The 24,773-nt window shown below is 37.5% G+C and overlaps 1 protein-coding gene across 1 annotated transcript; it reads right to left on the bottom strand.

Moving 5' to 3' along the window:
- Positions 1 to 348: 348 nt before the first annotated feature.
- On the bottom strand, positions 349 to 23,890 carry rabggta (Rab geranylgeranyltransferase subunit alpha). The gene is made up of 17 exons (XM_089000049.1): positions 23,816 to 23,890; positions 23,509 to 23,540; positions 23,250 to 23,360; positions 22,571 to 22,695; positions 22,288 to 22,475; positions 20,388 to 20,621; positions 18,462 to 18,545; positions 17,700 to 17,782; positions 17,527 to 17,622; positions 14,087 to 14,192; positions 12,935 to 12,986; positions 12,730 to 12,818; positions 10,119 to 10,207; positions 9,924 to 10,040; positions 9,697 to 9,810; positions 9,518 to 9,605; positions 349 to 2,317 (listed from the first exon to the last, which is right to left on the bottom strand). The coding sequence occupies exons 2-17, from the start codon at positions 23,509 to 23,511 to the stop codon at positions 2,169 to 2,171; spliced, it is 1,728 nt and encodes a 575-aa protein (XP_088856175.1). The 5' UTR covers positions 23,512 to 23,540; positions 23,816 to 23,890; the 3' UTR covers positions 349 to 2,168.
- Between the last annotated feature and the right edge of the window lie 883 nt (positions 23,891 to 24,773).

Raw genomic sequence — 24,773 nt, forward strand, 5'->3', positions numbered from 1 at the left:
GTACTTCTTTGAAGGTGTTGGATGTTTCGCTTCTTATCCAAGAAACTTTGTCAGCAAACTAAAGTCTTACTGGTAGTTTAGACCCTATATATATATATATATACCCCTACTGTCCAGGCATGACGGTGCCGGACTCTGCTATGATAGTTCCCTGCTCTTATCTATCAGTGGAGCAGCTGCAGGGAGTAGTCCTCTGCTCCCACCAACCTGAGTTTGCTGACGAAGTTTCTTGGATAAGAAGCGAAACGTCCGACACCTCCAAAGAAGTACAGATGACGGCTGAAGAAACCTTTTCATCGATGGACCACTCCTGTACGACTGAGAGCTTACACAGACACACTGGAAGCGTTCACAGTTAAGGCAAATGACACCATTTAATCTTCCATTCTCAAACTGTGACAACACAGAGGGTTTCATCCCGACATGTACAATAATTATTTTTGCGCCACCGAGTGGTTTGGAAGTGCACGACACGTGACAAGTAGATAACGCCGCACCGCAATCGACGGTTATAGGACGCAGATTTTAAAGCAACAACAAGAAATGCGCAAATCATTTTTTTTCTGCGGGGATGAGCCATTGGGGAACATGGATTAGCATTCATGCTAACATTCCAACAGTAGATTGTTATTGGGGTGATAAGCAATGGAGTGAGTTCAGTTCAATAGGTCAAATTGACACATTGTAAAGCAGTTTTTTTTAAATAAGTCTGGTGGCTGGTTACATGTAAGCAACAATAAATATTGACAGAAATAGCCAATATCTGGTTTAATACTACTACTACTACTACTACTAATAATAATAATAATAATAACAATAATAATAATAATAATTATTAATAATAATAATAATAATAATACATTCCATTTATAAACGCCTTTCAAAACTCTCAAGGTCACTTTACAGTCACAGAATCAGTTTTTCTGTGGGTGAGCAGCGGCAGCCACACGCACCAGCGTTCACTCAACCCGGAATAACTGAAAAAGATCGAAAGCTAGCGAGCTAGCTAATAGATAATCAATAGATGGCCAGCTAGCTAGCGAGCCAATAGATAGCTAGCTAGCTAATAGCACCAGCGTTCACTCAACCTGGAATAACTGAAAAAGATCGAAAGCTAGCAGGCTAGCTAATAGATAATCAATAGATGGCCAGCTAGCTAGCGAGCCAATAGATAGCTAGCTAGCTAATAGATTGTCCACCTCTCCCAATTTCTGACCTTAAAGGTCAAATTGACCCACTCCAATCTTCTGTCATGTTGGTGGTAAAAAAATAATTTTGCGGCTTAAAAAGTCTGCTTAGTGACGTGATTTTTTTGGGGTGAGAGCTTTCCCCCAATGTTGCCTCAAAATGGCACAAATAAATTCTTTAATCGATTGCAAACGTGTATGCTTTCCTCTTCAGAACTATTTGAATCATATTCATAATTGGATGTGTAACAAGGAAGCATATTGTCCGAATCTGATGCCATTGTTTTGATTCACTAGCAATGCAAGACGTCTTGGCGTGACGTCACGAACTGGGGGCGGGGCTTTCTAAAAATGCCCAATTCGCAGCTCCATTTTTTGCAGATTTAGGACACTTACAGTCATTTTGATTGGTGTTTTGCATTTGACTAAAAATATCATACTGCGTGTTTTGGGTATTTTAGATGCTATAAAACGTTTTTCTGGTGTCAGTTAAAAAACAAAAAAGTGACATCGGTTGTCCTTTAAGTACCGCAAAACTCGGTTGGATTGAACTCAGCTCACATAATCCCACCGCACGGAGCGTCACTCGGATTTCTTACTGTTGCTTTAAGTGAGTCTCAAGTTTATAAAACGTGATTGCGTGGATCCATCCACACGCTGTCAATTAGTTCCATTATTGAAATTTTTGCACGGTGCATGCGGAGGTATTAATAGACCTTCATTCACACGTTTTGAGGAGACAAAAAAGGCAGTTATGACTCAAGCGCACACGCACGAACAACACAGACTTTTCATTATAGGTGTTTTGATATCCGCCTTCAGAGGCATTCAGACGAGTGCGGGCTGTTTTGATCAAATTTCCACCAAACAAGTGGAAGTGACAAGTGGAAGAAAAAAAATCCACTCACTCCTTCACAAACCAGCCGCCGGCAGCGGCGGCGTCATCTTTGAGTGACGGGCCCGACGTCCGCTGTCGGCACATCAGAGCAGGAGGCACGCCACGGAAGGCAGGAGCTTGGCGAGGTGCGAGTCGACGTTGGCGCTCTGAGTGACGGGGTTGCCGTGGAGATCGAGATGTTGCAGCTTGGGGCAGGTGGCGAGTGGCCGGAGCGCTGCCAACGTGGCGATGTCTGAGTGTGCGGGGTTAAAGAACAAATCTTTTTAACGGGAGTGGGGATGGTGGGGGTTGTTTTAGGTGAGAGGTGGTGATAAATACGTCTTATCATCTGCAGTCCTGACACGCATACAAAACATGGCGAGAAGACAAAGCCCAAAAACATTTGTTGAAGCAGCCGTCCATCGTGCCAAAATATAGAGCTGAGATTCAAAAACAACTTCTGACAGCAGACTTGGTAATTATATTATTTAGTCAGAGGATATTTTTTCTGCGGGTGAGCAGCGGCAACTACACACGCCATATACACACACACACACACACACACACACACATATATATATATATATATATATATATATATATATATATATATATATATATATATATATATATATATATATATATATATATATATATACATACAGTAAAGTCTCGTTATATCGATATTCAAGGGAGTCCGAAAAAATATCGATATAACCGGGACTATCGATATATCTGAACCTGTTTGCATGTAATTTTCTCTGTGCGTGCATAGAAATAGTATCGATATAACCGGGACTATCGATATATCCGATATCGATATAACGAGACTTTACTGTATATATATATACATACATATATATATACATACATACATACATTTTGGACACTTTAAGTCATTTTTATTGGTGTTTTGTATTTGACTAAAAATACCATGCTGCGTGTTTTGGGTATTTTAGATGCTATGAAACGTTTTTGTGATGTCACTTAAAAAACAAAAAAGTTACGTAGGTTGTCCTTTAAGGATAAATAATGACTTACTTTGGGGAAAATCCAATTTAAGACTTTGAAAGGCTCAGTCAAAAAAAAAAAATCATCACATGAATTACAACTTGGTCGATAAGCGTACACACAAAAAATGCCATGATTTAGCTACATTCTAATTACAAGTGCACTTCATTGTGCTTCCTTGTGCAGAACCCCTTTCGGGGTTCTTTAATTATAATACCATCGCACATTTATTATACATAAAATAACGTATATTTTGTGTAGTTTTAAGGCTTAGAAAATTAGAAAGTAGACAATTATATTTTATGGGGACCTGGGAACAGATTATTCTCATTTTAATGGTTTCCTATGGGAAATTATTTTTTGGGATACACACTTCGCCTTACACACTCTGTCTGGGAACCAATTAAGTTCTTAAACCAAGGTATCACTGTAGTCAAGTGTGATAGCTTCACATTCTACATGTGATCAACTATAAAAATTAAAATCGAATTATGACTCACAATTCATATTTTCTTGCACTCGCTCTCCTATTACTGACATTTTGTGTATGTGTAGTGCCTAAAAGGGGAAGTCAAGTTTTTTTTAAAAAGTACCGTACTTTCTGGAATATAAGGTGCACGCACCTTCAACGAACGACATATTTAAAATAAATTATGAATTAAAAAATACGTTTTATTGCAGTCCCCAAAATAAGACCCTGAAAATCTCCCTTTTAGCTCCCTTCGAAAAAAATTTGCTAAAATCAAAAAAATCTGTCATAAAAGCACACATGAGAGGTAGAAAAATAAAGATCATTTTTAGCATGAACAAGTGAATACAAGGACATATTCTTCTCCACCTGTTTTCTTTTGATTTTATTTATTTATTATGTTTATTATTCCATCCGATAGTTTGCCATTTCACCAAACAAGCACGCATCATTTAGTCACGGTGGCACTTTTCCCTTTCACGCTTCATTTCTTACTTTAATCTTCGGAGCGATTAATGAGCTCTCAAGGTTACAAGGCATTTATTGTCTGTTCTTTTATTTTTTGTTTTGATTGGACAGGTTCACCGTGTAAAGCGAGTGAGTTCCTGTTGTGAGGCCAAAGAATCTTTAGATTAGATTTGTATTAAATTGGATTACATTTGATTAGATTAACCTTTGTTAGTCTCACAGTGGAGGAATTCACAAATCACGTTATGGAAGGAAGAGGAAAGAAAAAATACGCTTTTGAAATCCCATTTTTATTTTCTTTTAAAGTATAACTGACACCTTTTTTTTGTTTCCTAACAAGGTTAAAAGGTTAAAATCTTAGCGAAAGAACATAGATGGTTTGAAAGGGGCGTAAAAGAAGCGATTCTTATAAAACAACAAAATCCTTCATTAAACCGGTCTGGTGGGGTGAGGTTCAATTTGGATCGTTCATACAATAGCCTGCTTAGGCAAAACAGGTTAGGCAACTTTCGTAATGCTGATGAGGGTCGTTATGCTGATGAGGTGATACCGGGGGGAGTGGGGGTAATAGGCCAGTCGTTAGTCAGGAATGTAGGAACAATCAGTGGGGCCACAGGGAGGGGTCCCCTGCCCCCCCAACCTGAGAGTAGGGACCTATCATAGCTGTGTCCGGCGCCACCATGTCTGGATATTAGGGATATATAAATGGGGCCGATACGACTAGTCAGACTTTAGTTCGCTGACGAAGCCTCTTGGATAGGAGGCGAAACGTCCGAAACCTTCACTTTTGTACAGATGACGGCTGAAGAAACCTTCTCATCGATGTTTCCTAACAACTAACATCGGAAAAACGTTTTATAGCATCTAAAATACCCAAAGCCGGCAGGCTGATATTTTTAGTCAAATGCAAAACACCAATAAAAATGAGTTAAAGTGTCCCAAAACCTCTTCAAAATGACCCCGGAAATGGCAAGTTTCACAAGGTCCCGCCCTCTTGTTCGTGACGTCACGCCAGGACGTCTTTGTCTTGCTCTAGAAGCAAAACAATGACTTCAGATTCGGAGAGGATGCTTTCTCGTTACTCATCCAGTTATGAATATGATTGAAATAGTTCTGAAGAGGAAAGCATAAATGTTTGCAATCGATTAAAGAAGTCCTTCCGTATCAATTAGAGCGGTCAGGACTCCAACGTAGCGTCCCAGAAAATGCACAAGATGGCGCCCTACCTCCGTTGGAAATGGGCTGATTTGTCTGCTGGGAATTTGTGTCAACTAGTATTAAATAGTAGTCTTGGTGCAACACACGATTCACCATGGCGTTATTTATGTGTTTTCCTTCTAATTTCGCCATCAACACGAAGTTTTCAGACCAAACAAAGTACCGCAAAATGCATTGTGTGTCACTTTCTCGGTCAGGGGCGTTCCTTCAGTGACGTAGGGTGAGGACTCGTCACCAACTCAAAAACAAGACTTCCGGAATGTTCAGTGCGAGTCTTAAAACGTAAAATATAGCTATATGCCATGGAATCTTTGTAAAATACACTCAGTAGAAGTCATGTGAAGTGATTTTAAAAATGATGGACACAACTTGTCCGGAGGCGTCGGTTGTCCTTTAAATAATACAAATGTCTATTTTTTTTCCCCCGAAAGCGGCCTTGATAAAATGTTGAAGCTGTTTTCAGATCGCCCCATCGATTAGAGTTGATTACACTGAAAAGGGGAAGTCAACTCAAAAATGCCGAAATATGGCATCCTGATTGATATGACCTTTATGGAATATGAATTTTAGCAGCAAAAGAAAATACCATTTTAATCCATCCTTTCATCTGAAAATCATGTTCTGGCGCCTGCCACAGGGCTCAATTTGTGAGAGTCACATGACCAAACCCAGAGAATGTTAGTGAAATGTGACATGAGCGCTTTTTTCTGATGTCATTTTTGGTCAATAGCAAGTGGGGGGTACAAAGCAAAATGGCTGCCCTTGTAATGGAGCAAAATGCTTGGATTTTTTTTCCTCCATGGTTCCTATTTTCACGTTTGCAATATTAATAACGGTGTCGAATATGAATTTTGGTGCAATACAAAAATATACCGTATTTTCTGGCGCACCTAAAAGAAAAGATTTCTTCAAAATCTGACCATGCGCCTCATAATGCAGTGCGCCTTACGTATGCTAAACGTTTTAAAATATGTCAGTCATTGAAGGTGCCACTTATAATGCGGTACACCTTATGTATTGAAAATGTTTTTATATAATAATAATAATAATACATTTCATTTACATTTCAAAACTCTCAAGGACACTTTACAGTCACATGATATTTTTCTGCGGGTGAGCAGCGGTATGTCATTAATTGAAGGTGCCCCTTATAATGCGGTGCACCTTATGTAAGAAAAGCGTTTTAAAATGTCAATTATTGAAGGTGCTCCTTGTAATGCGGTGCACCTTATGTATGGAAAATGTTTTAAAATATGTCATTCATTGAAGGTGACCCTTATAATGCGGTGCGCCTTATGCATGGAAAACGTTTTGAAATATGTCATTCATTGAAGGTACCCCTTATAATGCGGTGCGCCTTATGCATGGAAAACATTTTGAAATATGTCGTTCGTTGAAAGTGCCTCAATGAATGGTGTATTTTTAAACTTATCACATATATAAGGCACACCGGACCATAAGGCGTGTCTTCAATGAATAAAATATGTTTTCCAAATATATAAATACTGTATTTTCCAGTGGATAAGGCGCACCGGAGTATAAGGCACACCCTATGTGAATGGTGTATTTTCAAATGTTTGCCAGATATAAGGCGCACCGGACTTCCAGGCGCACCTTCAATGAATGAAAAAGGTTTTCCAAATATAAAATATGAATACTGTATTTTCCAGTGTATAAGGAGCTATAAGGTGCACCTCCAATTTATGGTGTATTTTCAAAGTTTTCCCATATATAAGGTGGACCGGACTAAACTGCGCACCTTCAATGAATGAAAAATGTTTTCCAAATATAATATATAAATACATAAGCCATCAACGACCATCAAAAAGGTCAATAAAACTTTATTTTACAGCACAGTTTATTTCTTTAATTACAGTCCTCATGCAATTCCCTTTGACCTTCGACCTCCAACGCCATTCCATCAAGCCATAAATGACCATCACAAATGTAAATAAAGTGAGTTTATGATACAATGCAGTGTATTTCTTTCATTGCAATACAATAGCACATTTATTATACATAGAATAAGGTATGTTGTGTGTAGTTTTAAGGCTTATTTAGTTGAAAAGTATATTTTATGGAAACCCGGGAACGGATTATTCCCATTTTAATGGTTTCCAATGGGAATTTTTTTTTAGATACACACTTTTCGCCTTACACACTCTGTCTGGGAACCAATTAAGTTCCTAAGTTGAGGTCTCACACTGGACTATCAGGCGCACCTTCAATGGATGACAAAAGTTTTCCAAATATAATCTATAAATACTGTATTATCTGGTGCATAAGGTGCACAGGAGTATAAGGCGCACCTCCAATGTATGGTGTATTTTCAAAGTTTTCCCATATATAAGGCGCACCGGACTAAACTGCGCACCTTCAATGAATGAAAAATGTTTTCCAAATATAATATATAAATACCGTATTTTCCAGTGTATAAGGAGCACCGGAATTTAAGTTGCACTCTCAATGAATGGTGTATTTTAAAACTTTCCCATATATGACGCACCGACGTATAAGGCGCAGGGTCATCTTTTAAAGAAAATCAAGGCTTTTGGGTGCGAAATATATGCTGGAAAATACGGTAAATCTTTTTATTTAATTCTTCTTATTTTCATGTTATTTATTTCTTTTTTTACATCAGATGCTGGCTCTTGTTTTGCTGCGATAAGCCAAGTTATGCTCGGGTCTGAGTTCCCACATTGCCTGAGTCACCACCAACTGCGCGTGGAGATTAAATATAACGTTCGGCACCCCCTCCCCCAACTAATGCTGTTGATGTCCCCCGGAGCATAATGACAACGTGTAAACATAACACCGAGCCACACAGAGGGGCCCTTAGCTTCTGCGGATTATTTATTGAGGGTGACTTTTTTCGCTTTTAATGCAATGACTTATTTTAGGCTACAAAAAAAATACGTGTTGGTGGCAGTGGCTCAGTCTGGTAAGATATAGTTGGAGAACCAAGGTCAATTTCAATGACAGATGGACAATCTGCTAATTGAACTGACATGGCTCCTCTGAGTAAAGACAAATTTACATTTGGGTTCGATAAAATAGATTAAAATAACAGATTTCCGCTGCCATTCCTGAATTTATTCGGGAATTGAAAAGTGCGACGTGGAATGCCATTCGCGAATTTGTTCGGGTTTTGGTTTTTCTTGCAGAGAGTGCTGATAAAGCGCTGGTCAGACCTCTGGCAATGTTTTTCCCTTCCACGAGGGGGCAGCATTTGCCTTTTGTCCATGTTAGCTCTTTGTTACAGCTTCTGTTGTTGTTAAAGCGCTATATAAATCAATATGTATGTATTTCGGACAATCGTCCCCATTTCAAGCACAGAAAACTCCAGACCACTATAACTTAGGAATTAACTATTTTTTTCTGATGAAAGAAAAGACTCTCAAGTTTCTTACGCTGAAATGAATGTTTACGTAGTCCTAAAACTCAATATTCAATATGTATGTATTGAATTGTATTTTGTGCAGCTGCCCACATTTCAAGCTCAGATAACTCCAGACCCATATAACTTAAGAATTAACTCTTTTTTTCTTGCTTAGAGTCTAAGCTTTCTTACGACGCATTGAATGTTTATGTTCTCCGAGAACTCAATATTCTCTGGGCCATGCAATTTGAGTGAAAATGACAAACAACCTGGCACTGGAGTGGCAGTGATTAGCATTGTCATGTAGCCGCCATAAGGCAACAAACTGTTTTATATATGTTAGATTATACACGCATAAGCACACACACACATACAGTAAAGTCTCGTTATATCGATATCGGTTATATCGATAGTACCGCTTATTACGATACTATTTTTATGACCGCAAGGAGAAAATTACATGCGCGCAGGGTCGGATATATCGATAGTCCCGGTTATATCGATATTTTTCGGACTCCCGAGAATATCGATATAACAAGACTTTACTGTATATATACACACACACACACACACACACACACACACACACACACACACACACACACACACACACACACACATATATATATATATATATATATATATATATATATTAATATTATATACACATACACACGTTACAGCTTCAGCTGTTCTTAAAGCGCTATATAAATCAATATGTATTGTATTATATTCTTCATGGTTTGGGCTGCCGCATCAAACCCACTTTTGGCCGCGATGCAAACAGACTGCAAGTGCACCAAAAACGACTTTTCTTGCTGCTATTGCGGTGGCGTAAAAAAAAAGTCTGCAAACAAATGTCATTGCCTGGGCAACGAGAAAATTTTTGAATACAGAATGAAGGATACTGTTATTCTTCAAGAGGACCTCTTCCAGTTTGGGGAGGCGGTAGAGTCCTTCTAAATTTTCAATGGAGTTGTTATCAGCTTCCAACACCTACAAGTATCGAGGGCATGAATGGAAACTCCTGACAAGATAAATATTGCAGTTGCCTCTTTATATTTATTTTATTTATTTTTTTGCTCACCTTCAGGCACCGTAACATGGAGAAGTGAAAGGAAATACGCCGCAGCTGATTAGAGGATAGATTGATGTGAGTGATGAGGAGCAGCTGGTCCAAATGACACAAGGTGGTCAGGTTCTGTTGAGCAAGGAAGGAAGGAAGGAAGGAAGGAAGGAAGCCAGATATGATTCACCGAACGTATCCCCCCTGTGGCGACTGCCGGCAAAGGGAAAGAGATTTTATGCGCAAACCTTATTGGAGACGCTGAAGACGCGCACTTCGGCATACTCCATTTTCAAAATGGTGTTTTCGATCATAAATTTGCTGCACAGGTCGCTGTAATAGGCTGAGCGCATGGAGTCCACTTCCTGGGGGAGAGAGGAGGTAATGAGCGTGTTGGGTGTAAATATGTCTCCAGTTAATGGAATGGACACCAAATTGCTTACTTTGAGAGTTTGAAAATGAGCGAGCGTCTCTTTTTCGTAGCCAAGGGGATCGAGCGCCCTCATCAGCAGGATAATGGTGAGCAAACACCCTGCGGTGGGGAGGAGCAGAAATAATTTGAGAATGTGGGCCCCCTTCTGAAAATATGGGTTTAGAGTGCAACACCAGATGGCAAAAATATATATTTTCAAGCGCCAATAACTATGATGCTCAAAGATGATAGCATTTCAAACTACTTATTGCAACATTATCCTTGACAATAAATGGCGTACCATTGAGGTGATTTTGCTCAGGCACCAGGATGGTCCCCCCCCCCCCCAAAAAAAAAAAAAAATAAATAGACAAATAAATAAATAAATCAAAATCTGTGTTTCGAGAGCAACACCAGATGGCAAAAAAAATATTTTCAAGCGCCAATAACTATGATGCACAAAGATGATAGCATTTCAAACTTCTAATCGCAACATTATCTTTGACAATAAATGGCGTACAATTGAGGTGATTTTGCTCAGGCACCAGAATGATCTCTTCCCCCCCCCCCCCCCAAAAAAAAACAAAACAATAAAAACAACAACAAAAAATAACTAAATAACCAAAATAGACAAATGAACAAATAACCACAAAATAAATACATAAATAAATAAGAATATACATAAATGAATGTCTAAACTAATACATGAATAAATACACACATAAATAAATACACACATAAATACACAAATAAATAAATAAATACACACACACAAATAAATAAATACACACACACACATAAATACACACACTCACACACATTCAAAAACAATAAAATATAAATGAATAAATAAATAAATAAATACATGTGTGGTTTAGTTGAATGTTTTTTTATACATCCATTGGGTTTCTGAGAGACATTTTATTAAGAGTCTAAAATGTGTGCTACCTTTACTTCATTTACACCAATGCTAAAATGCTCAACATCTATTCATATTTTTAAGCCCAATTCGATTCGGACTTTAACCAAAAAAAAAGTCTGCAGTACAACTATTTGATCCTTGAATTCATATTTTCAAAGTCATTTTAAAAGATGAAAGCATAAATGCCAAAAATTGGACATCCAAAATGATGAGGCAAGCCACTTTGATGCCTTTTTAAAGGTCATCCGCTCTCTCTGCATTTCTGTTTCTGTGACTTCCAAAGTGTACACTACATCCAAATTGTTGATATTTTTAGTTTGCGCAGCTCGCCATGAATAGCTTATGAGATGTTACCTTGCGCCACTGCCAAAAGTCGGACCATTTCCTACATCCTCTTGACAAGTTTACCCCAGAGGGAATAATTGCCCACCCGTTACACCTCAACTGGAATTTTTCCTGTCCGCTGTCGGGTGTGTGTTCTACACAATGAATCATGAGTAAGGAGTCTGTCGTGGTCTAATAACATGATCGACTTATTGTTCGATGAATAAAAACAATGCAATCTTTTTTCCATACTCATTTAAATATGTGTTGGCATATGTCATATGTGAACTGACATGCATAGAAAAAAATTAATGTGCATACTTGAAGTGTTTGTTTATGGCTGTAGTTATATAAAGTCGAGTGGCATGAACAGAAATTATTTCAGAGCCCGACTGAAACGGGGGCCCTGCTGTCCTTTAATTGTAAAAAAAAAACAAAACAAAAAAAACAGGGTGTGCCGATAAAGCGCTGGTCAGACCTTTGGCCATATTTTCCCCTCCCACGAGGCACCGTTTGCCTTTTATACAGCCGCCCCCATTTTAAGCTCAGATAACTCCAGACGCATATAACTTAGGAATTAACTCTTTTTTTTCTGATGAAAGAAGAAAGTCATTTTTTTATGTAGACTTTCAATGAAAAGGTTTCTTCAGCCGTCATCTGTACTTCTTCGAAGGTGTCGGACGTTCCGCTCCTCATCTGAGAAGCTTCGTCAGCGAACTAAAATTGTGCTGGTAGCTCTGGTCCTATCACATCCGACACCTTCAAAGAAGTACAGATGACGACTGAAGAAACCTTTTTATCGATGGGCCACTCCTGTACGACTGAGAGCTTACACAGACGTATGTTTATGTAGTCCTAAAACTCAATATTCTGTGGGTCTTGCAATTTGAGTGAAAATGACAAAAACCCTGGCAGTGGAGTGGACGCATTTTTGCACATCGTCCGGCAGTGAATAAGTTAAACAAGAATCCATGTTTTAGGAAGTCGCGAAGAGCTGGAGAAAACCCACACAGGCACAAGTACAACGTGCAAACATCACACAGGAAAGCAGGAATCGAACCCTGGACCTCCGCACTGTGAGGCGGGCCTGCTAACCGGTCAACCACCGTGTCGTCAGTTTGGTTAACAACATCCTTCTTATTCCAATTCCATCCTGTGGGGCTATCATCCATATGTCGGAATAAATTTCTCCGTACAATTGAGAATTCCTCTGATTGAAAACCGCAACCTTCCCACAAGGTCCTTCCAAAAACATATTATTTCTTAATCTGGTTCAACAGCACCGGCAGGCGAGACAGTAGCAAGCAGTAAATAAGACTTTTCGCACTGTGAAACACACACACACACACACACACACACACACACTCAAAATGGCATTTTAAAATAAGGCACTTACACTTATTGAGCGGTTCCAGTTCTAGCAGCTGGTTACATGATTCTAGCTCAGACTGCAACACCGAACTCTTTTCCACAGAGAGTTCACTTCTGTGAAAAACAAACAACAATAAAAAAAGACAACTTTCATATTGATTTCAAAGTGATTTCCTTTAAGGGTGAGGGGAGAAAAAAAAGCACATTTTCGTCATCTACCAAATGGTTACCTGAAGAGCTCCTGATCGGTGGCGGAATCGCGACACCAACTCTCGCTTCGACCTGAGGAAAGGGAATTTTGTTTTGTTGAATAAAGTTACACTTTGAAACGATGACGAGGCTAATACTGGTGGGCCTGGTTAGATTTGTTCCAAAAATCCCCAATTCGCAGTTCATTTTGTTGCAGTTTTAGCACACTTTAATTAATTTTTATTGGTGTTTTGCTTTTGACTAAAAATATCAACCTGCGTGTTTTGGGTATTTTAGATGCTTTAAAACGTTTTTCTGATGTTAGTTAGGAAAGAAAAAAAATGGTGTTGGTTGTCCTTTAAACTTTATAAAGCCTATATTTACCTTAAACACACATTCCATACAAAATATAGCACTGAAGCAACTTACAATCAAATTCAGCTTATGAACGACCCTTCGGAACGCATCTTGTTCGTAAGTTGGGGAGTGTCTGTATATGGAATGAACCGATAAAGTGAGCTTTGTGTTCCTTATATATATATATATATATATATATATATATATATATATATATATATATATATATATATATATATATATATATATATATATACAGTAAAGTCTCGTTATATCGATATTCAAGGGAGTCCGAAAAAATATCGATATAACCGGGACTATCGATATATCCGACCCTGTTTGCATGTAATTTTCTCCGTGCGTGCATAGAAATAGTATCGATATAACCGGGACTATCGATATATCCGATATCGATATATATCGATTTTTTTGAAAACTTTCATCTATTTCTATATTAGATTTGGAAAACATCATTCATACATTCAGGGTGCGTCTTATAGTCCGGTGGGGCTTATATATGGAAAAAGTTTGAAAATAAACCTTTCATTGGGGGTGCGCTTTCTCTCCGATGTACACGGGAGAATACAGTAAAATGTTTTGTTTGTTTGTTTTTGTTTATTAATAAAGTTCCAAAGACCACAATCGCATGTTTTTGTTGAGGAGAATACAGCCCCTGACACTTTTTCTGGCTTACAGTGCTCTTTTTTTTCCCCATCGCACGTTCAACTGCATCAAGTGTAACAGAGCGACTTCATTTGGGCTAACGATGTGACACTCACTGGTCCATTTTAATCATTTATCCGCAACGAGATGAACGAATACAATCAGTGCCTCACCCGTGTACAGGGCGCAATCTCGACGAGTGTGTTTTTCAGACCAGTGCACCGTCAGATTGTGTTCATTAGCGATGTTGTTGATGGATCCCGGAGGAAGATCGCATATCTGAGACATGGTTAGGAAAGTTTAACAGAAAGAACTGGGGGAATGGACTAAGTGGGGTACAAAAAGTGAGAAGAATAACTGAAACCAAGTCATTATGGGAGTGCAAAAGTGTTCTAGTCCTGCATACTAACGCGGCTCGTTAGCCGCAACTGGGCGAGCGACTAGCTTTAAGACCACCCCATGCCCACTCCTTACTCTTATTTTTTTTAAATCTGAACCATCTAATGGGAGGCACACTAACCGCAGATAAATCAGCATTCTCACATCGCCCCTCCAAGGACATTAAGATTGTTGCCACTGAATATTTGCTTTTTGTAGTCATACAAATAAGCAAACAAATCCATAAATATAAATAAATGGCTAAAGATATATATATATATATATATATGCTCATATACATGGATATTATATGATATGATAAATAAATAAATAAATAAATACATGGGTAAATAAATTAGAAAGATAAATAAAATATGTATAAATACGTACATGAATAAATACATTAAATTAATAAATACCTAAATAAATATGCATAATAAATAACTAAATGGGTAAATAAATAACAATAAATAGTTACTAATAATAAATAGGTAAATGGATAGATAAATAAATGTGCAGATAAATAAATATGCAGATACATTTATAAATATTCAGATAAATAAATAAATACACAAATAAATACATATTTTTTCGGAATTGTTCTTTTTATAGAATGGATCCAATCCAGTTTAGGCTATTGAACGGACATTCTTTTTAAGGAATAGACACACCCAACACGGCTTTCATGCCAGCACAAGATAATATTAATATTAATATTATATATATATATTATTATTTATTTATGTAGCTATTTACTTGTTTATCTATTTCTCAATTTATTTATTTGTTCATTTATTTTTATGTTTGCTTATTTATTATAATATTGCTTATTAAAAAAATCTCAAAATCTCTGATTAAAAGAGATTAATATTAAAAGATATAATATTCAAAACTCTCAAGGACAAGATGGAAGCACTTCCCATCCTATGGCTGGTGTATTTTTTTTTTTATTATATTATTCTTTTTGTATTTATTTCCTGCACGGGAGGAGAAAAAATGGGCCCGTGTTGGATTTAGCAAAGCAGGCCCAGAAAAGAAAAAAAAAAAAACTGATCCTGCTCATTTTGTCTTCATAAAGTTTTTTTTTTTTTTTTTTTTTCTTGGTGCTCACCCCCTTCTGTAAAATCGTTGGTCACCTTTTGTTAAAGTACCAAGTAAAAATGTTAACAATAACATTCATCCGGTAGCATTTTGGCTTTTTTTTCAAGATGCATTTAAGCCAATTCCAGTCTCGTCAGTGATGAATGAGAGTTTTCAAATGTAACACTGACAAAACTGCTGGATCGGTGACTATCCGACAGTGGTTGATGTCAGCCATATGTTGCGGACGCTACATTTGAAACCTCAGCTCTCTAGGTAGTAATTCAGCACTTACTCAGACATCAGTCAGGATGAATGGTATAGAAAATGTAATATCGGTCAGCTCTTTTCTAGCCTATTTCTGGCAGAAGCCCGACAGGCAAGTCAGAAGACTTAATGGAATTGCACCTCACAAAAAGCCCTGCCAAAAGGCATCAGTTGTCTGCCTTTTCTAAATAAAACACCGTAGGGTCTCAGTCAGCATTTCCTGAAAAATAACAAAAAAAACAAAGAAAAGTCTTTGAAGGAAAGTTCTTTTACCATCGCGGTGAAAAGAACAACCTCCGTATATGACAAAGACAACCTTATCAGCATCAATTAATTGCGCCCCGACTAGCTAGCTGATTTAACGGGTGGCTGCAGGAAGTGAAATGAGAAATGGGCAAAGCCGACTGCAGTGTCCCTTCGATCATTAAGGTTTAAAAAAAAAAATGTTTTTTCCAGCACAAAAAAAAGTTTTTTCCAGCACATCAAGTTTTGGAGATGTATTTATCTATTTATGGCTGTATTTATGTATGTATTTATAATATTTTTTTTTATTTCAAGCGCCTTCCAAAACTCTCAAGGACACTTTACGGTCACAGACAAGCATAGATACAATAATAAATAAAATACAATAATAAATAGAATACAATAAATGAAATATAATTATAAATTGAAACCAGAGATAGAGCTACACAGAAAATGCAATTTTAAATAGGTGGGTTTTGAGATGGGATTTGCTAGCTTTTTTATAGCTATCTAGATAGCTAGCCTTTTTGCTATCTAGCTGGGTAGCTATCTAGGTTGACCTTGAGTTTTGAAAGACGCTTAGAAATTAAATGTATTATTATTATTGTTATTATTATTAATATTATGTAGCTAGCTTTCTAGCCATCAAGCTGGCTATCTTGCCAGCTTGATATTTATTTATCTATTTACTTACTTATCTCGCTAGCTAGCTATCGAGGTAGCTAGCTTTCTAGCTATCTAGCTGGCTATCTATCTAGCTAGCTATTTATTTATTTAGCTAATGACTTGTTTATCTATTTCACTAGCTAGCTATCGAGATAGCTAGCTCTCTAGCTATCTAGCTGGTTATCTATTTAGCTATTTATTTATTTAGCTATTTACTTGTTTATCTATTTCGCTAGCTAGCTATCTAGGTAGCTAGCTTTCTAGCTATCTAATAATAATAATAATAATACATTACATTTAAAGTGCCTTTCAAAGCTCTCAAGGACACTCTACAGTCACAGACAAGCATAGGTACTATACTAAATAAAATACAATCACAAATAGAATGCAATAAATAAAATACAATTATAAATAGAAACGAGCGAGAACTACACAGAAAATGTAATTTTAAATAGGCGGATTTTGAGATGGGACTTGAAGGTGGGAAGAGAATCCATGTTACAAATCTAGCTGGCTATCTATCTAGCTAGCTCGCTATTTATTTATTTTGCTATTTACTTGTTTATCTATCTATTTCTCAATTTATTTATTGGTTCATTTATTTTTGTTTGTTTATTTGTTTATTTTTTTTTACCTTTGACATTGACAAGTCAGTGAAAAACAAACATCTCCAAATGCATGTCTGATTAAAACATTTCGGATGATGACCGGTGTCCTTATGAAAATAATGTAATAACGGATGAGTTGTCGATGATTCAATTCATTGCCTCTCCAGCTACTGCGATTTCCTCCTGCATTCCTAAAACATGCATTTTCATTAACCAGTCCAGGCAGAACCTCCCGATTCGCCCAAAGGCAACTGAGATAGACTGCAGCTGGCCTGCAACCTTAATGAGGACCCGCGCTATCCAAACTAGATGGACGTATGTTGATTGCCTACGTCTTTTTAATTCAATGAAGTTTAGCCACAAAAGGATACCCAAACAGGACTATGTTTAAATCGTGGGTGGATGCTCCTCCACTCCACTTGCAGCGGCTGACCATCGAGGATAAGGAGAAGACCACCGGATTGCGCCTGCATGAGAACATTTGCGGACAAAAATAAAATAAGATGAATAATAACCAAAAAAAAGGAGCAGCCTAACAACTCACCTGGACCGGCCTCGAAAAAGCAACAGTCACCCTTTCTTCATCCCGGCTGATGAAAACGCAACTTATCATCTCTTCACGCTCGGCTGTCATGCAATAACAGAGATGTATTACGTTGTGACCATGCAGTACTGTACTTAAGACACACACACACACACACACACACACACACACCAAAACTCAAATTGAAAATTAGACATACAGTGATACCTTGGCTTACGAACTTAATTTGTTCCCAGATAGCGTGTGTGAGGCGAAAAGTGTGTATACCAAAAAATAATTTCCCATAGGAAACCATTAAGATGAGAATAATCCGTTCCCAGGTCCCCATAAAACATCATTTTCGACTTTCTAATTTTCTAAGCCTTAAAACTACACAGAATATACCTTATTTTATGTATAATAAATGTGCTTTGGCATTATAATTAAAGAAATAAACTGTACAGTATAATAAAGTCATTTTATTTCGTACTTGACCAATCACGTGGCTTTAACCGAAGACTGGGGGCGGGGAGTAGAGGACCAAAACAAGCCGGCTGCCATTTTCTTGTTAGGAGAACGGGCTCGTTCACGAACGACACATCACTCATTGTAGCAGCTCCGTGTGTATCCCAAAAAATAGTTCGTAATCCAAGGTAAAATGTTTCTAAGTGTAACATTCGTAAACCAAAAAGTTCGTAAACCAAGGGGTTTGTAAACCGAGGTATCACTGTACAAACCACAAGCACTTACACACACAAAAAAAAAATGCACACTTGAACACACCTCTGCCAAGCAGCCAACGATAATAGAACCAAGCGCTCTGGTCATTGGGGTCAGTGAAAAAAGCATTCTGCACCAGCTCATATTCTAGAAATAGAAAAAAAAAGATGATGTCAAATTGATCAGTTTGCCATCATAACAAAATTCTGTTCAATTCATTTGGTCAGCGTCAGGCAGGATGACCTTGGCTGACCTTATAGGAATGTTTTATTTTTCTTGTGAAAATTGTTAATTTGGATCATGTATTGTTCTTTTTCCTATGAAGGAATGATAATAGAACACTTTGCATGCAGTCGTGTGGTCTTGTTTTATATTCCTGTTTCATGTTGCGCCAGACACTAGTCTGGGGCATAAGAGCAATTTTAAAAAATGAGACAAAAACTGCAGTTGGCATGATCATAAATAAATATAAATATATGTATTTGTCCATTTAGAAAAATAAATAAATAAGCACATAAATAGATGAATAAATAGATAAACAAATCACAGGGATCCCAGCCAAGGGAAATTAAAATAGCGGAAAATGAAACAGATCAGCCGGGGGTCAAGGAGGCCGTAAAATTTATGAATGCAAGTTTGCGTATTAAATATCTGCTACATAATTATAAAAAATACCATTTATTATGTTTAGAGAAGTTTTTCATCAACTTTGGTCATCCCCCCATCAGGTCTTATTCAAGTTAGTTAGTTTAGTATTATAAATCATAATTAAAATCATTGCCTAGTACAGGTCAACAGTAGCAAACACGCCCGATCATAATTTCCTTAATTAGAATAATAACTTATGAATTGGAATGAATCACCATGCAGGTAGTTTTTAAATCTGCTTTCTCAATCTTTTTTTTTTGTATATGGAAATAAAAGAACTTTTATATGAAAATATCACTTTGGCGGACAAAAATAACAGAATTCCGCTAAATAGCGGACGTCTGGGATCCCTGAAATAAATACATAAATAAATAAATAAATAAATAAATACATAAATATGTGGCTCCTGTATTTTTGTTTTTCTACTTCTTTCTTTCCTTTACTCTTCCTTTCATAACTTTGCTGCTCTGTTACTTCCGAGTAGAGTGAACGCTGGCGTGAATGGCTGCCGCTGCACACCCGCACAAAAAAATCCTGTAACTGTAAAGTGTCCTTGAGAGTTTTGAAAGGTGCTAAGAAATGAAATGTATTATTATGATTATGGTTATTATGATGATCATGATGATGATGATGATGATGATTATTATTATTATTATTATTATTATTATTATTATTATTATTATTATTATTATTATTATTATTATTATTATTATTATAAAATGGTTTACTGTAGATAAAGGAGAGCTTTTTTTGATACGCAAGGATGCAAATACATTATTTTCAACAACAACAAAAAAAGAGTAATACGCTGATGACAAAAATTATATCTCAGGTCAGAATTTTTAAAATGTCATCTTACAAGACTGCCGGTGTATTCATACCGAACGTTTTTTTAATAGATTCGTTTGGAAGAATTTCAAAGTCGCCCTTGCATCCTGCAACTTTTCAGGATGCTATTCTCAACGGAAAAAAAAGTTTCAACGCCATTGGTTTAAACTAATAATAGAGTCAATTATTTACACGGGGATGAGGAGTCAATTAATTCCAGCTTTTTGCTATTTGCCCTGCTTCAGTGATGCGAATAGTGAGGAATTACGGTGGGCATTACAGTCTCAGTCACTTTCTTTTATGACATGCATCGTTTGGTCTCGCGCGGAATAACTACAGTTCATACTCATTGAGAACCGTGTGTGTGTGTGTGTAAAAAAATATTAGTCAGCAAAAAAATTAATCTGAGCTTACAAAGTATAAGAGTCAAAGCGGTGACGAGCCCGAACATTTTTAGACTCAGACTGCCCCCTGTGGGTAGCTGAGGCGCAATACCATCTGCAGCGGTTTTACCTTTGAGCAGCTGCTCCTCACAGACGCGATGGGAATGCGTCTTCGGCGAGCAGCCCGACGGAGGGGCGGAAACGGGGGAGTGCGGGTGAAGGAGGGGCAACAGGGTACTGCGGTAATGCCAGCTGGAGTAGTTGGAAAAGTTGGAGCCGATGAGACGATCCGTGAACTCCAACTCCTTTCCCACGGGGACGGCGGATTTCTTCACGACGATCCGCCGGTAATCCCAGCAGTGAACTGAAGGAGAGAGTGAGACAGTGAGCGTAACAGTTCCAGATAAGCGCAGAGATTTTCCTTATTCAATTTAGAGGTAGCTACATTGTCCTATTTTCCAGCAGCCTTTGTTTCTAAAACAATTGAAACCATGAAATGAATAAAGGAGATCTTAAAGGACAACCGACGTCACTTTTTTGTTTCCTAACTGACATCAGAAAAACGTTTTATAGCATCTAAAAGACCCAAAACACGCAGTATGATATTTTTATTCAAATGCAAAACACCATCAAAAATGACAAAGCGTCCAAAATCTGCAAAAAATGGAGCTGCGAATTGGGCATTTTCAGAAAGTCCCGCCCCCAGTTCGTGACATCACGCCAATATGTCTTGCATTGCTGGAGAATCGAAACAATGGCTTCAGATTCGGAGAATATGCTTTCTTGTTACACATCCAGTTATGAATATGATTGAAATAGTTATGAAGAGGAAAGCATACATGTTTGCAGTCAATTAAAGAATTTATTCCGTGCCATTTTGAGGCAACATTGGGCGGGAAATGTCTCACCCAAAAAGAGGCAGAAAATGGCCACCGAGCTCCTGTGAGGAATTAATCAGCCCGTTTCCACAGGCTGATAAATTCCTTACACAGAGCTTGGACGCCCTCTTCTGGCTCTTTCTGGTGCAACATAAGGTTTTCAGACCAAACAAGCATTAATGTGATGGAAGGACTGCTACAATGTGTCCTTTTTTTTGGTCAGGGGCGTTCCTTCAGTGACGTCACATACGGACTCGTCACCAACTCAAAAACAAGACTTCCGGAATATTCAGAATGAGTCTTAAAACGTAAAATATAACTATATGCGGTGGAATCTTTGTAAAATACACTCAGTCGAAGTTATTTGAAGCCATTTTACAAATTATGGACACAACTTGTCCGGAGACGTCGATTGTCCTTTAAAATTCAGCGAGGAGCCTTCAGGCACAGTAAGGGCAAGCAATGTGATTATGATGATGATGATTATTATTATTATTAGTAGTAGTAGTAGTAGTAGTAGTAGTAGTACTAGTAGTATTAGTATTATTATTGTTTAGTTTTGTTTTTCTACTTTCATTCTTTTCATAACTTTGCTGCTGTGAAATGTAAATTTCTCCACTGCGAGACTAATAAAGGCAAATCCAATCCAATTATTGTAATAATAATAATAATTATTATTATTATAATAATTATTATTATTATTATTATTATTACAGTATTATTATGATATACTGGCTTGAGTCCCATTGTGGCAACAGAACAAGCAACTCTATGAACTTAATAAAGATGCTCAGGAAAAGGCTTCCAAACAAAATGGTCATCTGCACAGCAGCATTCAAGTCAAGCAAAACTATACTCACCAAATAATAATGATAATAATATAACAACAATAACTACACCAGCTACCATAACAACAAAAATAACAAAATAAAAAAAAAACTATCAGTAATATCATGAATATAGTAATAATAGCAATAACACTACTAGTTCATCATCATCATCATCATCATCACATATGCCATTTGCTTCCATATTGTAAAACAGCCACATGAGGAGAGCAAACAATCAGAATGATACCGCCTATGCTTCAATTTGAGCCATGAAAAATCTCATAAACATGAAAGGATTTTCTTCTAAAATGGCATCACTCACAGTTGCGGTCATCTAAACTGAGGCAACGGTCGCACAGGCTCAATTCTCGGGCCCAGTCCATTTGAGGGGCCCGTTCCGAGACCCAGTTTCGATGGTGCCAACTGCCGTATGACTTTGGGTTGACTTTCAGGCAAGATTCCAAAAAAGAAAGCTCGGTCTGGTACATCTTTTGTACTTCACTCTCGTCTCTGAAAACACGAGTTGACTCCAACTGTTAAAGAACCTCAAAGGGGTTCCAATGCACAAAATGGTGGACAGTTAATAACATGGCGGACAAGCTCACTTGACGGTTTCCTGGTGCATGAGGATCTCTCTTCTGTAATTCCAAAGTGTTGCAAAGTCAGGGTTCGATGATAGCAGCTGCTGGGTCAAGTTGAGGGCCTCTTCGTCGCAAACACCCTCTTTCCTCTGTCACGAAAACATTTTACAATTACGGCAAATCCCTGTTTATTGCGAGGGATAAAATCCAGACACACACTTAATAGATAACAATCACAATATACAAAGTAAATTTTAACACTTACAAAAGTTTCAACATGTTTTAACATAAAATTTATTTTAAAAGAAATGCAGGCTAAAAATTGGTATTAATGAGTGATTTGCTGGTTACCCCCATAGATAGCAGTACTAAATAACATGGGGCAACAGTAGCTCCAAATGTAAACGATGAAGCCTGATGGTCATGTTTTCAATCACTTACTCTCCCACGAGGAACTATATTGAGTAAAATATTTTTTAAACATAAATGTGTATTTTTAATTATTAATTAATGTACAAGAACACTGAGATACATTAACAAATTGCTGTAAGGCCAGTTTTAAAAATACATCAATCACAAATATTTGCAACAGTAGAGAGACAAGTAGATATCTTCACACACACACACAAAAACACAATTAAGTGAGGCCAAGTTATTTGAACTGCAATATTAATTCAGGTAATTTATTTTGTCTTGAAAGCACCTTGGAAAAACACGCATCACGTGCTGTTGTGTATATCTTCAATTTCTTTTCCCGTTCCTTTCTTTTCTCTTCCTCCTGCTGAGCAGTGGACTTTACCTTTACCCGACCGTGCTAAGAACAATCAAAAGAATACAAAAGAATAAGTCACACTTATTAATTTATTGGGACCTTTTTTAAAATAGTCTCCATACGTCACATGCAAATATTATCGCGTGACCAAAATAATTCTCAAGCACTGCCAGACGGATGCATTACTCACCATCTTTTCCTGAAGGAGGATTTCCTCAATATCTGTCATGCCATATAAAGAGATATTAAAAATTAAACGTGTCACATATAGAACACATAAACATGAAGAATTACAGAATTACAAGTCGAGCTACGTATATGTGTGGTGTGACACATTTCACAAATGAATGAAAAACTAATGAGCTCAGTTGGCATTCAGCTTTTTTACACAAACAACAGCGTATTTAGACTGAAAACAGAACGCTGTTTGCATACAGATTTTGATGCACATACATAAATATGAGATCATTCGTTACGTAGCCCGGACTAGCACGCACCTGAACTCTTGTCGCCTTGGGAATATTTTATAAAGAAATTTAAATCATGACAGTCATCGACGTTGTATTGGTTTACTTCCGTCTCATGAAAATGACGTCACCATCAGTCTTTCGTTGTATTTTGCTGCTCTCTCGTGGTAATAACACACAATATACGTGGCAGTGTAAATTAATTAAGTCATACAATATTTTATTTTCAAGGTATGCGAGCCTCAACCCGGTTTCGCCATGATTTTTAATCCATTTTTTGTAGTCGCATTTATGTTTGTGCTCCACTAAGAAAAATGCGCACTGGGGTTTCTGCGCCTATATTTAGTTATGACGTACAGTGAAATCCCATCATTTTCGATTTGATGATTTGCAAGCGGCACTTTTTAGTTTCTTCATGTTTCAAGGCATGTTGCGTGCGTGTGAAGTTATTTTTTTGGGGTGAAGTGTATTGTCCTCTTCTATTTACTTATTAATTTCAGCGATGTAAAATATAAAAAAAACAACATAGACGCTATCTGGTGGCATCTTGGTGCCAATCATCATGCGCCGAGAGGAAGAGTGACAGAGATGTTTGTTCGGACATAGTAAATAAAGGCTCGAACACAGGAAGATTGTGTGAAACTGCCGGCAGGGGGTGCAGTTTTCATGAAGCCACTTCGTGTGCGCTTCTTCGACCAAATCCTAAATTCCGTCCAAGGCCAGATCTACCAACCTGAGGATGACAGTTTAACAGGCTATCTGTACACCTCAGATTGACCCCAGATTTTCTGTGCTTCCATTGTGTGCCTTGTGTTTAGCCAACTAAGCATACAACAGCATGAAACTTTTAAATATGATAACTTCTATTCGGTCTATTCTCTATCAAAGAGCTTTATTTATTTATGCAATAGAATATTCGAACCAAAATCTTTGTGTCAAATAGTGAGTGGGAAAAATGTAACATTGCAGTACATATGAAGATGAACCA

Source organism: Hippocampus bargibanti, linkage group LG07 (assembly GCF_051943395.1).
Source record: "Hippocampus bargibanti isolate YZ-2025 linkage group LG07, ASM5194339v1, whole genome shotgun sequence".
Taxonomy (NCBI): domain Eukaryota; kingdom Metazoa; phylum Chordata; class Actinopteri; order Syngnathiformes; family Syngnathidae; genus Hippocampus; species Hippocampus bargibanti.

Bases quoted from the DNA above. Each gene is read 5' to 3' on its own strand.
- rabggta (XM_089000049.1), bottom strand. The intron at 17,783-18,461 runs GTGTGTTCAAGT...ATTGCATGACAG, and splicing joins TCGTTGGCTGCTTGGCAGAG to CCGAGCGTGAAGAGATGATA. The intron at 9,606-9,696 runs GTGAGCAAAAAA...CGATACTTGTAG, and splicing joins CCATGTTACGGTGCCTGAAG to GTGTTGGAAGCTGATAACAA.